The following is a 15,036-nucleotide window of genomic DNA, read 5'->3' on the forward strand; positions in this document are numbered from 1 at the left end:
GCCTCACATTAAGGAGGCAGCATTATCGAATAGCTCGTGGTCGTCTGGTGCGAGTTAGCAAAGAAGTACATCTTTCTTTCTTTCTTTTTTTTCTTTTCTTTCTTTTCTTTTCTTTTCTTTTTTCTTTTTTTTTTTTTTGTAACCAACAGATTTATCGCTAGTTCTTTAATTGAGGCAATTAAATCTACCATGTGTTCGCTGGTTCAAATTTAAAAAACTAATATCAGTACGTTATAAACCACTGAAGAAGCGAGTGCATTGTGTTGATGACAGAGATATCTATTTGGCACAAAACTAAGTGAAAAGCGTCTTCTTTGTTCTTGCACTAAAATCGAATTATGCTGTGCTGTGTGTTTACCGAACCGAGTAAACACTAATAAGGAAGTGCTAATGTCCATTACAATGAATGAATCATAGTTCGTACTGTATAATTTGGTTAATCACAAGAGGGGTAAAACACGATTTTCAAGTTTCTCATGCAAAATAGAACAAAAAACTCATATCATTAATTTATTTGCAATTTCCTCCCTAAATGACATATTTTTAAAAATCGAAAAACAAATTTTGTCGCAGTGTTATATCTTAAGAACGGCGCCGATTTCTCTGTAACTTTCGGGGGGGGGGAGCGTACGTTCATAAAAATATACATACAACAAATCCATATAACAATAAAAAAATACATACCGGTATTTATAAAAATACATGGGTGTCCACATGAGCTTTGGGGGGCCCGGGCGATCTCCCCAGGATCGGCGCCCTTGTATTTTAATGTTATACGTAGCAAGAACGTACAAGAAGAAAACTAGCTTTTTTCGTACAAATTGGTTATTTTCTGTGCAAATCAATTGTAATTCTGAGACGAGAATGAGACATGTCAATGTCCTGCTATTATTTCTACTGTGTTTCCATCTATTGATGTAAAAGGAAGTATCGTGTTGGAGAGTGCTTTGTACAACCTGCACTAGATGCCACTAGCATGCATGATGTAGACGCAGTGCGTAACATAGACCTTACGATAATGTTCCCATCATCTTTCCTTCATTGACGTTGAAACCGTATTAAGGAATCCCAAACCAGTTCTCATTCGGATCCAAAAAAAAAAAGAAAAAAAAGTACAGTTTTAATCAAGGAAATATATATATATATATATATATATATATATATATATATATATATATATATATATATATATATATATATATATATATATATATATTTGGTCTAGGAATTAATTCGTGCGGTTGGTACGCACACATTGAAGCTGTAGTACAAACACAAAATACATAAATACCTTAAGAAAAATATTGTCCATCGCTAGCCACCACTTTCGCCCATCTGTCAGGCAATGTACGGATTCCGTGGCGAAAGAAGTCCTCATCCTTGGAAGCGATCCAGTCAGAGACCCATGTTTCGATATCTTCTGAAGAAGTAAACCGCTGTCCAATCAAATCGTTGTTCATGCAATCGAACAAGTAGTAGTCCGAAGGAGCAACGTCTGGTGAATACGGCGGGTGGGGTAAAACTTCCCATCCGACATTTTCTAAATAGGTTTTGACCGGTTTTGCGACATGTGGGCGAGCGTTATCATGTTGAACAATAAGTTTATCATGTCTGTTCTCCCATTCTGGTCGTGTTCTGGCCAGAGCTTGCTTCAAACGCATTAATTGTCGTCGATAACGTTCTCCATTCATAGTTTCACCCGGTTGCAGCAGCTCATAGTACACCACACCTTTCATATCCCACCATATGCACAGCATAACCTTTGCACAGTGAATATCTCGTTTTGGTTGTGATGAACCTGGTTCACCTGGTTTCACCCAGGCCTTTTTTCGTTTAGGGTTCTCGTAATGGATCCACTTCTCATCACCCGTAATAATTCGATGCAGAAACCCCTTTCTGCTCTGTCGTTGAAGCAGCAATTCGCAAATGGTTTTTCGTCTTTCAACGTCTCTGTCTTTCAATTCATGTGGAACCCAATGTGACATCTTTTGAATCATTCCCATGGCTTTCAAGCGTTTGGAGACTGTTGTTTGATCAACGCCTAATGCTGCTGCAAGTTGTTCCTGCGTTTGACACGAATCCTGCTCGAGCAATGCTGTCAATTCTTCGTCTTGAAATTTTTTTGGCTGTCCAGCTCGCTCTTGGTCTGCCAAGCCGAAATCACCACTTCTAAACCGTGCAAACCACTTCTGACACGTTCGCTCAGCTAGAGCATGGTCACCATACACTTCCACCAAAATACGATGACTTTCAGTCGCACTTTTCTGCATGTTAAAGTAATGCAACAGGACACCCCGCAAAAACACTTTATCAGGCACAAATTGCGCCATGTTCACTTAACTACAAACTGGTGTTGTTGACGCTTTAATCCACTGCCCTATACTACGAACGATACGCGATGACAGGGGTTTGCAACACATGTGTGGATACACGGAACTGTGGGACGCTCCGTTCGTTGCGCCATCTCTTGTCCACCCGCACGAATTAATTCCTAGACTAAATATATATATACAGTGGCGTATTTAGGGGGGTGGCTTCCGGGCTTAAGCCCCTCCGAAATCTTACTTAGTATAGTAAAGTAAATGAAATATCTTGCAGAATTTTCACATTTCCAGGCAAAGCCCCCCCGAAAGTTAGCAAAGCTCCTCCCGAAACAAAATCGTAAATACGCCACTGTATATATATATATATATATATATATATATATATATATATATATATATATATATATATATATATATATATATATATATATTGCCGATCCGGAAACATGTTCTTCCCAAACTTTCCAACTGAATTCATGAAGAGAAACTTACCACTGGATCTGCTTTCGGTGGTGAAGAAATCCTTTGTCTCACTCTGTAGACCCGCATGTATTTGGCTCCAGTATAATCCACTTCCGGAGCCACTTCGCTCAGTTTCCAGCTGGTTTGGTATCTTGTTATAAAGAGAACAATGGCGTACTCCACCAAGGCACAGAAAACAAATAAAATGCAGGATATCAGCCATACTTCGTTGCACTTTATACTGATGGCATCAGGAGTGTTACTCCTATAAATACAGACAATGAAAATGTTAATTTACATCAAAATGCTACAGGTGACTAAAAGATATCGGTCAACATGGTGGTTTAGGAGATACGAATCAAGTTATTTGTTTTAAAAGGGATTAGGAAGTGTTTTTCCATGTAACATACCAAATTATTTGTTTTGAAAGGGATAAGGGAGAATATTTTCCAGGTAATGTGTCAATTTTTTGTTTTCTTTTGTTTTGAAAGGAACAAAGGAAAGTGTTTTCCAGGTAACGTATTTTGTTTTGAAAGGAATTCAGGGGAGGGTTTCTCATGTAACATATCAAAATATTTGTTTGAAAGTGATTAGGCACAGTGTTTTGCATGTAATGCGTCAAATTATTCGTTTTCAAAGAGATTAGGAAATGTTTGCAAGTAACGTATTACATTACCGGTTTTAAAAGAAATTCGGGAAAGTGTTTCTCAAATAACGTTTCAAATTCTTTTGAAATGGATTCCGAAAAGTATTTCTCAAGTAACATTTCAAATTATGTTTTGAAATGGATTCGGTAGAGTATTTAAGTGACATATCAACTTATTTGTTTTGAATGGGATTTTAGAGAGTGTTTTACAAATAATCATAAATATATAAACTTTAAGACATTTATGCATTGCTATGGATAATTTGGAGACAAGGTAACTTGAGTCAGGCAAAAAATATTATTTGTTTATGTATTAAAGTATTTTCATTTCTTCATAACAGAATAATCGTAAGTTTGAACAACGAAAGTAAAGATCATTTTCCAGTGGGTCATATAGTAACCTTTCGTAATTAACTTCTGCATTGTATACGTAAAGAAATGTATTGCCTTCAATAATGTTTCAGGATGATTCTGGTGTTTTTAGTCACGGTTCGCTTAATCATGTAAATATCAGTAATAATCTTATGTGACCTGGTTACATCACCGAAACTTTCCAATTAACTACATACTTTTTCGGTGCAAGTTTATACAATTCAGAAAACATAGATGAGGGAGCTTATTCCATATTAGGCTTTGCAAAAATTGCGGAGCGTAAGACAACGTAAAACATGTAAAGTATAAATTATAACTATGTGGTTATCATGTTAAATTAAAACGCAGTTTTGGTGTTGCACTGACACAAACCATTAGGGAACGAACCCTGAAATGTACAGAGTGTCCGGAATGGGACGGACGGTTTTTAAAAGTGTATAATTTTAATATGGTCAGAGATACAAAAGAAAAAAAAAACATTCATATTGAAGGAAAACTCAAAAAGTTTTGTTTAACAAATTTTCATACTTGAATTACTACCGGTGGCGACGCTAGTATTGCCGATAAACAGAAATGACGTCGGCAGTCGAAAAGGCGCAATGCGTATGGTGGTTTGCAGAGACAAAAAGTGTTGTTCAAGTTCAACGAAACTTTCGACGAGTTTACCACAAGGACGCTCCATCACGCAACAGTATCCAGGCGTAACCTTGATGAACTGAAGAACCGTTTTAGGAATGCGATTGCTTCAGTAACACCTCAGATGTTACATGGAGAGAGAGGCTAGATATTGTAAGAGTTACAAATGGAGCTCACCTGGAGTTATACTGAGTTAGAATGACTTGTAAGTAAGACCAAATAAACTTTTTGAATTTTCCTTTAAAATGCGTGTTTTTTTTTTTCCTTCTGTATCTCTGACCATATTAAAACTACACACTTTTAAAAATTCGAACACTCTGTATTTCTCAGCAGTTAAAAGGGACACATAGTATACAGTAAAAGGGACACATAGTATGAGTGACACAAATTTAAAGGAACTAACACACAGAAATTTGAAAACAACTTTTTTTTGGTGTACTATGTCTTAGCAACCATTACTGTAACAGATACGGGTAGTAAATATTACATCATCGTACAATATTCGTCAAATAAAATTCTAACATTTTACTTGTTTGTAAAACGATAAATGGGAAATTGAACTGTTACACCCTAATTCCAAAACTTAATTTTCGAATTCCTAAAATGACTGTGATTAAAGTAGGTGCCCATGCTGTGGTTTCCCAAGGGCGGCAAGTATAAGTGACATTTCAAATATAGTTTCAAATTTCGCTGTAGCTATTAGTAGTATTGGCTGCACTTCAGGACACTTTTTGGCCCCTGGGTCCCTGCCTCACGACCCATGGTCCCTGGCCCGGGGTCAATGACCTAGGGGTACCATGGCCCACCCCTAAAATTTGGCAGGGGTACATAGGACCACCCCCCAGGACCCATGGTCCCTGGCCCGTGTCAATGACCTAGGGGTACTTAGGACCACCCCTCTAGATTTTGGCAGGGGTACATAGGACCACCCCCTTAAATTTTGGAAATTGCCAAATCTAAAAATTTGGTATGGTAGCCTAGGACCATAGTATGTACCTCTATTAGTATTGGGGGTCTATGTCGTTTCCTTTCATGGGTAAAAAAATTGCCAAAAATTTAAATTTCGGAGGTTTTTGACCTAATTTATCCCCTTTGATGGGGTATTATTATCCTATATGGTTATATGTGCATATACAGGGGTTCATTACCTTTCATAAGACATGGGTATATTGGTGCACCCCTTTAAATTTTTGGGAGGTGTACCTTGGCCCACCCCTTCAATTTTGGAAATTGCCCAATTTAAACATTTTGGTACAATAGTATAGAACCCTAGTATGTATTACTATAAATTTGGGTGGTCCACTTCGTTCCCTTTTAGGGGTACAAAATTGCCAAATTTAAGTACAACCACATGTTTGGTTTTTTGGCTCATTTTATTGCCTTGGATGAGGTTCTATTACCTTATATAGTTATATGGGTGTATACAGGTGTTTATTTCCTATTGTAAGACATAGGTACATTTGTGCACCCCTTTAAAAATTTGGCAGGAGTGCCTTGGCCCACCCCTTAAATTTTGGAAATTGCCCAATTTAAACATTTGGTATAATAGTATAGAACCCTAATATAGATCACTATAAATTTCGGTGGTCTATCTCGTTCCCCTTTTAGGTGTATAAAATTGCCAAAATATAAACGTAAGCAATACGTTGTACCACGTGTTTGGTTTTGACCTAATTCATTTCCTTGGATGAGGTCCTATTACCTTATATGGTTATATGGCCATGTATAGGAGTCCATTCCCTATTATGAAACATAAGTACATATGTGCACACCCTTGAAATTTTTGGGAATGGTACCTTGGCCCGCCCCTTAAGTTTTAGAAATTGCCAAATTTAAAACATTTGGTATCATAGTACTGGACCCTAATATATATTACTACAAATTTGGGTGGTCCACCTCGTTCCCTTTTAGGGGCCATTTTGTTCAGCTTTATTGGTGAACATGGATACAGTGGTCCACCTCGTTCCCTTTTAGGGGGCATTTTGTTCCGCTTTAGGGGTGAACATGGATACCTTGGAAGCGTCCCGAGTTTGATTCTTGGAAATGTTGAATTTAACGTCCCCGCGAAAACGGTGAGAAATGATAGGACGAAACATGAACTTACTTGACTGAGGATTGAAGCAGGGACCTCATACAGTAGAGACAAGCGCTGAGCCATCGTACACGTGTGTTGATTACTATGCAATGGTCCCGAGTTTGATTCTTGGTGCTAGTTTCAGGAAATGTTAACGCCCCCTTGAAACGATGATGAGAAATGAGAAAACATCATAAACTTACTTGCTTGCGGATTGAAGCAGAGACCTCACACATCAGAAAAAAAAACGCTGAGCCACCATGCTAACTTCAGTGCGAGCAATTTCACGTATGAAAAAGAACATGGACATATTATGTTACATTACACATTTCTGCTCGTTGTTAAGCATAGAAGTTTGTTATTGTGAAATTGCAGAATCTGCTTATACTACATCAGCATTTTTTTTCTCAGCTGACGGACTTTTAAAGCTCAACTTTACATTTATGTCAAAGACAGTTTCGTAACATATCGATGAGTGTTACATTTTTTCAATCAAGTTTAAGGAAAATGAATCACATTTTAGATGTGGTAATTTGAATGTCGTATTAAACTAACGAGTCAACGGTATGATGTCATGATCAAAATTGCGATACTAGATGTCGTAACGATTGATGTGTAAGGAGAAAACGTGAATAATGTCACAACCAATCAGATTGTTTCTTACATCACGTTTCGGCTCATGATACATGATGAAAGCTGTGTTTTCATTGGTTTTCCGTGATGTCATTGATTCATTTCCTCGTTTCTGATTGGCTGATAGTGTTGTCACTTTATAGTTGAACACGTTTTAGATCTAAATAAAATTCTTAATTTCATTTTCAAATCCTACTTCCACGAAGATCTTGAATGAACGTAGGTGTACCTCTAGTGACAGCGTGACTTTACTCCGTTCCTTGAATTTGAGGTAAGTATCAACCGCGTTTTCTTAATATCAATGGAGTGTTTTTGCATGAGGATAACATTGTTATCACTGTTTTTATTTTAACATGAAATATTTAGCAAATGGAAGAATAACCCTCACTTACTTGACCGGGGATCGAATTAGGAATCCCACACATTAGAAGTAAGCACAAGAAATTTGTTGATTTTGGTTTAGCGTCCTTTCAGTAGTGAGGCTAGGAATACAGCTTAATGTTGAATTTGAGCGCATACTGGGTATTGAACCCGGGCCACATCCCACACATTAGAAGTAAGCACGAGAAATTTATTGATTTTGGTTTAGCGTCCCTTCAGCGTTAATGCTAGGAATACAGCTTAATGTTGAATCTGAGCGCATACTGGGTGTTGAACCCGGGCCAGAGTTGCGTAACGCTAACCACTTAGCTCAGTTTCTGAAAGTTACCATTAACGTAAACAAAGAAACTACGCACGAATTTGTTCCCTACAACGTGAGACGTGGACTTGCAGTTTAATGTGGGATCTGATCTCCCGCCGAGAATCGAATTCGATTATTCCTTGTCTAACCGCTTGAAAAAAGCAAGCGCATGAGATTTTTGTTTTCGTTTCATGTTCGTCATACGTTTTAAAGTTCAGTGTCAGAGGAAAAATGCTTACTACTACAATGATTCTCTTAGCACGCTTAGAAAAACAATTTCATTCATTCTTTTTATCACTACAGAAACTTAGGTCATTTACATGTTGATGTTGGTCCGGGTTTGATTTCCAGTATGACAACAATAAAACGTTTCAGTAGTAGAACTATTTGAGATATGATAATTCTTTTAGGATTGATCGTGTAGTCATTTTGATAACGTAGTGATCTCTGAATTCAATTTTAATTCGTGCTTTTTTTTCTCTTTTCGTTTTAGATATTTGTTTTCTTTGCCTATTCCTTTTTGCTTACCTTACCTTTTTCCTATTTGAATATGGCTACTTCTGGCTTTACTGTCTTGCGAGAAATCAATAGACATTATCAGCGTTTTAATCTTGAAGGACGAATGCTGGAAATTCAAATTAATGCTCCGACCAGTGGCACCGATATTGTTGAATGGGTTCAGGCCTCCTTTCAACAGATGTTGGATTACTTATTGGAAAATGTCGACGAATTATCGATGGTTGGATTGTCGATTTTATCTCACGATGAGAAGAACAAACCGTTTTATTTATCTTTTCGGCGTGCAAGTAATTTGACACTGGAGACTTTATGGGCTTCCTTTGATCGCATCCTTCAAAGTAACGATAGTTTTCTCATGAACGAACCGTTCATTGTACATTTTCATCATGTGGATGTGCCCCGTGGATTTGGGAGAATGCGTCGAGGTCTTTTATCAAACGACGAATTATTAAAGTGCAAGAAAGGCATTCTACGAGTAAAAAACACCGACAAGAAATGTTTGGCTTATGCGATTGTGATTGCTATTGGCCTAAAGAAATATAAAGATACAAATCAGAAACTGTACAATCAATATCGCAAACAGCGCAAGTGTGTTGTTATTCCAGACGTACATGAACTTTTATCCAGATCATCAGTGAATTTAGATCATGGGGGATCTGTGGAAGAATTGCGACAATTGCAACGCTACTTGACAAATTATAAACTTACCGTATACACCAGCTTTTCCGGAGAAGATATTCTGTATGAAGGGCCGGGTGGCGAAGACAAGATTCCAATCAATTTAATGTGCATCAATTCTCATTATGACATCATCACGTCATTAACGGCCGTTTTTTCAACTGTGTATTATTGTGCTGCATGCCACAAAAAATATGATCATCTTAATAGACACGTTAAGAACTGTTCGGCCATGTGTGAGAAATGTTTGCAAAAACCGCCATGCAGTAAGACCAATACGGAGAAGCAGTGCCTAGAATGCAATCGTGAATTTTATGGTGAAACATGTTATACAAATCATCTAACTGTACCATATCATAAAGGCCAACCAATATGCAAGATGGTGAAACAGTGTGCCAAATGTCTACGCATTTATTCGTTTGTCCATACAGGGGAAAGAAAACATGATTGTACAGATTATTTTTGTAATGTGTGTCGTAAACACGTTACGTCTACCCACCAATGCTACATGAAGCCTGATACGACTCAATTAAAACCTGGAGTTCCATCAATGTTACATGCCAAGAAGGCTATGATTGTCTTCTATGATATCGAAGCCACACAGGATACTTTCTTCGATGAAGACACGTTCATTCATAAGCCCAATTTACTGGTGGCCCAACAAGTATGTTACAACTGTGTTCAAGATGAGGATATACATCATCCGTGTGAAGTTTGTGGACAGCGGGAACATATTTTTCAAGATGATCCGATCAATGCCTTTCTTGCGTATTTACGTCAACCACGACCCAACATCAAACTTATTGTATCTTTGGCACATAACTGTAAGGGATATGATGGTCATTTTATTCTTAAATCTTTAGTGGAAGAACATGAATTGAAACCTACTTTGATCTTGAACGGAGCAAAAATTTTAAGCATGAAAGTGAATCACTTATCGTTTATTGACTCCTTAAATTTCATGCCAATGGCTTTAAGTAAATTATCCAAGGCATTTCATTTACCAGCGACCAAAGGATATTTTCCACACTTTTTAATACTGCTGCAAATCAAACGTATGTGGGAAAATTACCGGACATCCATTATTATGGTGCAGATGAAATGAAAGTGGATGAACGAGAAAAATTCATGACATGGTACAACGAACACCAGAACGATACGTTTATTTTCCAAGAAGAATTGGTGAACTATTGTGTCCAGGACGTCAACGTACTTCGATTGGCTTGTATATCTTTCATGACCACTTTTGAACAAGAAACTCACGTCAATCCTTTCCTGGAGACTATCACTTTGGCGAGTGCGTGCAATTTAGTATTTCGACGAAATTTCTTAAAACCCAATACTATTAGCATTCTTCCTGCACGAGGATACCGTCACAGAAACAATCAGTCACGGATTGCTTTGCAGTGGCTTGCCTACATGGAGGAAAAAGAGGGTCATTCAATTCTACATGCGGCCAAAGGTAAAGAAGTTTATGTTGCTGGTTTTCATCTGGACGGTTACTACAAAGATCCCGACACTAAAGAGGAACACGTGTATGAATTTGATGGCTGTAGATTCCATGGCTGTCCTCTATGTGTCCCTACAGGCCGTGATCAGCCCATTTATGAGAACTCCGAAGAAACAATGAACTATCGCTACGAGAGAACACAGCGTAAAATGAAATTATTACGATCCATGGGATATAAAGTACATGAAATGTGGGAATGTGAATTTCGTCAAGTGTTAAAATCCAATCCAGCATTGGCCTCTTCTTTAAGCACACATCCTTATACTAATAAGACACCATTAAATCCAAGAGACAGCTTCTATGGTGGCCGTGTTAATGCCATTAAATTGTATCACGTCGCAAATGAAAATGAAGGCGAAGAAATAAAATTCTTGGATATCGTTTCCCTGTATCCTTATGTGAATAAATGTGGACGGTATCCAATAGGGCATCCACGAATATATCTACAGGGAGATCCAGAAATGCCCGACATTCAAGATGTTAACGGATTGGTCAAGTTGAAGATTTTGCCTAGCAGAAATGTGTTTCATCCAGTGCTGCCATTTCGCTCAAATAAGAAGTTGTTGTTTCCACTTTGTGCTGCCTGTGCCACAGCATTAAATCAAGATTCTGAATGTACACATTCGGACAGTGAACGAAGTCTAACAGGAACATGGGTGTCCTATGAAATTCAAAAAGCCATTGAACTTGGGTATCAAGTCATTGAAATTTACGAAATTTGGGATTACGACATCACCGTATATGATCCAGAAACCAAGACTGGCGGATTATTCAGCGAATACATTAACACATTTTTGAAATCGAAGCTGGAAGCTTCTGGTTGGCCTGCCAATTGCGTCACCGAAGAAGAAAAGCAGCAGTATATTCAAGTGGTACAACAACGGGAAGGCATAACTTTGGATGCAGCAAATATAATTTCAAATTCAGCACGTCGTAGTCTTGCAAAACTCTGTTTGAATGCCTTCTGGGGACGACTCGCTATAAGAGACAATTTCAGCCAAACGACCATCATTAACGACCCCAAAGAACTGTATCAGAAATTAACTGCTCCAGATATAAAAGTCAACCAAATTTTACCTGTTAACGATTCGTTGTTATACCTTTATTGGCAGTATGAAGATGATGTTCCAGTACAAAATCACAATGCTAATGTTGTCCTTGGAGCATTTACAACGTGTCAAGCTCGTCTGGAACTCTACAAATATTTAGAACTGCTGCAAGAAAGAGTACTATATTTCGATACAGATTCCGTAATATTCACGCAGCGACCATCAGAGCCCACAATAGAACCAGAAGTATTTCTTGGTTCAATGTCAAATGAACTGGAATCAATTGGACCAAAAGCATACATTAAAAAATTCGTGTCTGGTGGCCCAAAACAGTACGCCTTGGAAATCTACAACCCCGACACGAAATCAACCAGTTATGTATGCAAAATTCGTGGATTCACACTCAATTATACTGCAAGTCAAAAGTTAAATTTTAACAGTCTGGAGCAAATGATCATAAATCAATCGAGTGAAAAAATCTCCATTAGCACGCCGCACAAAATTTACAGAACCCACGATCATCATCTTGTCACAAAACCTGAAGAAAAGAAGTACAGTTTCAACTATAAAAAACGCCGATTAATACCAGACACATACGAGACATTGCCCTATGGGTATAAAAAAGCCAGAACAGAATAACAGCCATATTTTTCCCTAATCCCACCAACATCACTTCCCAAAGATGGCAAAGAATCAAGACGGTGCACGGGACATGCTTCAACGATGCACGAGCGAAGACAAAACTCAGATGACATCACCTTGCAGAAACCAGTAGAGAAAAAAAAAGGAATTCAGGTACGTCACATTTGCGTTTCTTTTCTCACCTCATTCTCTCTTGATCAGTTAGTTCGATGTTAATAATCTGTTTTTCTTCTTTCACAGGAAACAAAATAAATATTACCATGCATATTCATATGTTTTATTTTCTCTTTACAGAATTTGTACCCGTCACGGACACGTCTTCCTTTGAAGAAAAAGAAATTCTGTATTCTATTTCACATGCTAAAAATAAATGTACAAAAACATGATTCTGTGTTTTATTTCACATCCTAAAATCAAATTCTTTTCCTGTACTGCGATTTCAATTTCTTTTTTCTAAATCAGTTTACCGATAAATAAAAAAAGTTTTATGAAAAAAAAATCAAACTAAATTTTTGTTTCAGAACTTTTTTTTTCGTGTAGGAAATATAAAATTTTTGTGTACAAAATAAAATTCTGTTTCAGAAATTTTTTGTGTACGAAAAAAAAAACTGATTCAGAAAATTTTTGTGTACGAAAAAAAATGTTTTCAGAAAAATTTTTTGTGTACGAAAAACAAAATTCTGTTTCAGAAATTTTTTTTGTGTACAAAACAAAGTTTCAGAAAATTTTTTATGTACAAACAAAATTCTGTTTCAGAAAAAAAATTTGTGTACAAAACAAAAATCAGTTTTCGTCACGAAACTGCTCCGACTAAATGAATCGATTCATTCTGATAGTGTTGGCAACACTGGAAAATCTCGCTAAGTATCGCTCAGGCACTGAGTTACAGCGAACACAACTCGATTCGAACCAACAACCTTACATGTCTGATTCATCTCTAAATACAGCCAACTAAACAATAAGATTATGTGTATACGTTAATGCTTAGCACTGAGTCAGCAATGTTTTCTTCAAGGTCAAAGTTGCACACGAAGTAAAAAGATGACAACACAGATCTTCTATCTTTCTATATGAAACATAAACCTAGTGTAAACTGCTCGCACTGAAGTGTGTAATGTAACATAATCTGTTTAAATCTGCTCGTCTTCTTTTCATACGCGAAACTGTTCGCACTGAATGGAGTACGGCGGCTCAGCGCTTGTCTCTAACGAGTGAGGTTCCTGCTTCAATCCACAACGAAGTAAGTTCATATTTCCTCCTATCATTTTTCATCATCGTTTCAAGGGGACGTTAAACTCAACATTTCTTAAAGTAGCACCAAGAATCGAACTCGGGACGATTCCAAGGTATCCATGTTCACCCCTAAAGCGGAACAAAATGGCCCCTAAAAGGGAACGAGGTGGACCACCCAAATTTGTAGTAATATATATTAGGGTCCAGTACTATGATACCAAATGTTTTAAATTTGGCAATTTCTAAAACTTAAGGGGCGGGCCAAGGTACCATTCCCAAAAATTTCAAGGGTGTGCACATATGTACTTATGTTTCATAATAGGGAATGGACTCCTATACATGGCCATATAACCATATAAGGTAATAGGACCTCATCAAAGGAAATGAATTAGGTCAAACCCCAACACGTGGTACAACGTATTGCTTACGTTTATATTTTGGCAATTTTATACACCTAAAAGGGGAACGAGATAGACCACCGAAATTTATAGTGATCTATATTAGGGTTCTATACTATTATACCAAATGTTTAAATTGGGCAATTTCCAAAATTTAAGGGGTGGGCCAAGGCACTCCTGCCAAATTTTTAAAGGGGTGCACAAATGTACCTATGTCTTACAATAGGAAATAAACACCTGTATACACCCATACAACTATATAAGGTAATAGGACCTCATCCAAGGGAATAAAATGAGCCAAAAACCAAACATGTGGTTGTACTAAAATTTGGCAATTTTGTACCCCTAAAAGGGAACGAAGTGGACCACCCAAATTTATAGTAATACATACTAGGGTTCTATACTATTGTACCAAAATGTTTAAATTGGGCAATTTCCAAAATTGAAGGGGTGGGCCAAGGTACACCTCCCAAAAATTTAAAGGGGTGCACCAATATACCCATGTCTTATGAAAGGTAATGAACCCCTGTATATGCACATATAACCATATAGGATAATAATACCCCATCAAAGGGGATAAATTAGGTCAAAAACCTCCGAAATTTAAATTTTTGGCAATTTTTTACCCATGAAAGGAAACGACATAGACCCCCAATACTAATAGAGGTACATACTATGGTCCTAGGCTACCATACCAAATTTTTAGATTTGGCAATTTCCAAAATTTAAGGGGGTGGTCCTATGTACCCCTGCCAAAATCTAGAGGGGTGGTCCTAAGTACCCCTAGGTCATTGACACGGGCCAGGGACCATGGGTCCTGGGGGGTGGTCCTATGTACCCCTGCCAAATTTTAGGGGTGGGCCATGGTACCCCTAGGTCATTGACCCCGGGCCAGGGACCATGGGTCCTGAGGCAGGGACCCAGGGGCCAAAAAGTGTCGTGAAGTGCAGCCAAAAAAGTAACGATCTCCAAAAATTTTATGCCGTAAAAGAAAACAAAATCAACCCCCCTCGGTAAAACTACCCCATAAAGACGTGGCCTAACACCACGTAACCCATAAAGGCGTGGCCTAACATCACGTAACCCAAAAAAGGCATGGCCTAACATCACGTGACCCTATGACGTCATAACATGTAACCCCAAAAATGGGTGCCGGGCGCCCGGGGCGCAAAATTTTG

At 37.9% G+C, this 15,036-nt stretch overlaps 1 protein-coding gene across 1 annotated transcript in view; it reads right to left on the reverse strand.

Moving 5' to 3' along the window:
- Positions 1-15,036, reverse strand: part of LOC145681426 (glutamate-gated chloride channel alpha-like) — a 130,832-nt gene that overhangs the window by 15,356 nt on the left and 100,440 nt on the right. Inside the window, exon 8 of the mRNA XM_081753072.1 lies at positions 2,817-3,051. Coding sequence (XP_081609198.1) covers positions 2,817-3,051 — 235 coding nt within the window. The remainder of the gene's footprint in view (positions 1-2,816; positions 3,052-15,036) is intronic.

Source organism: Thermobia domestica, chromosome 3, assembly GCF_964235325.1.
Source record: "Thermobia domestica chromosome 3, izTheDome1.hap1.1, whole genome shotgun sequence".
NCBI lineage: Eukaryota > Metazoa > Arthropoda > Insecta > Zygentoma > Lepismatidae > Thermobia > Thermobia domestica.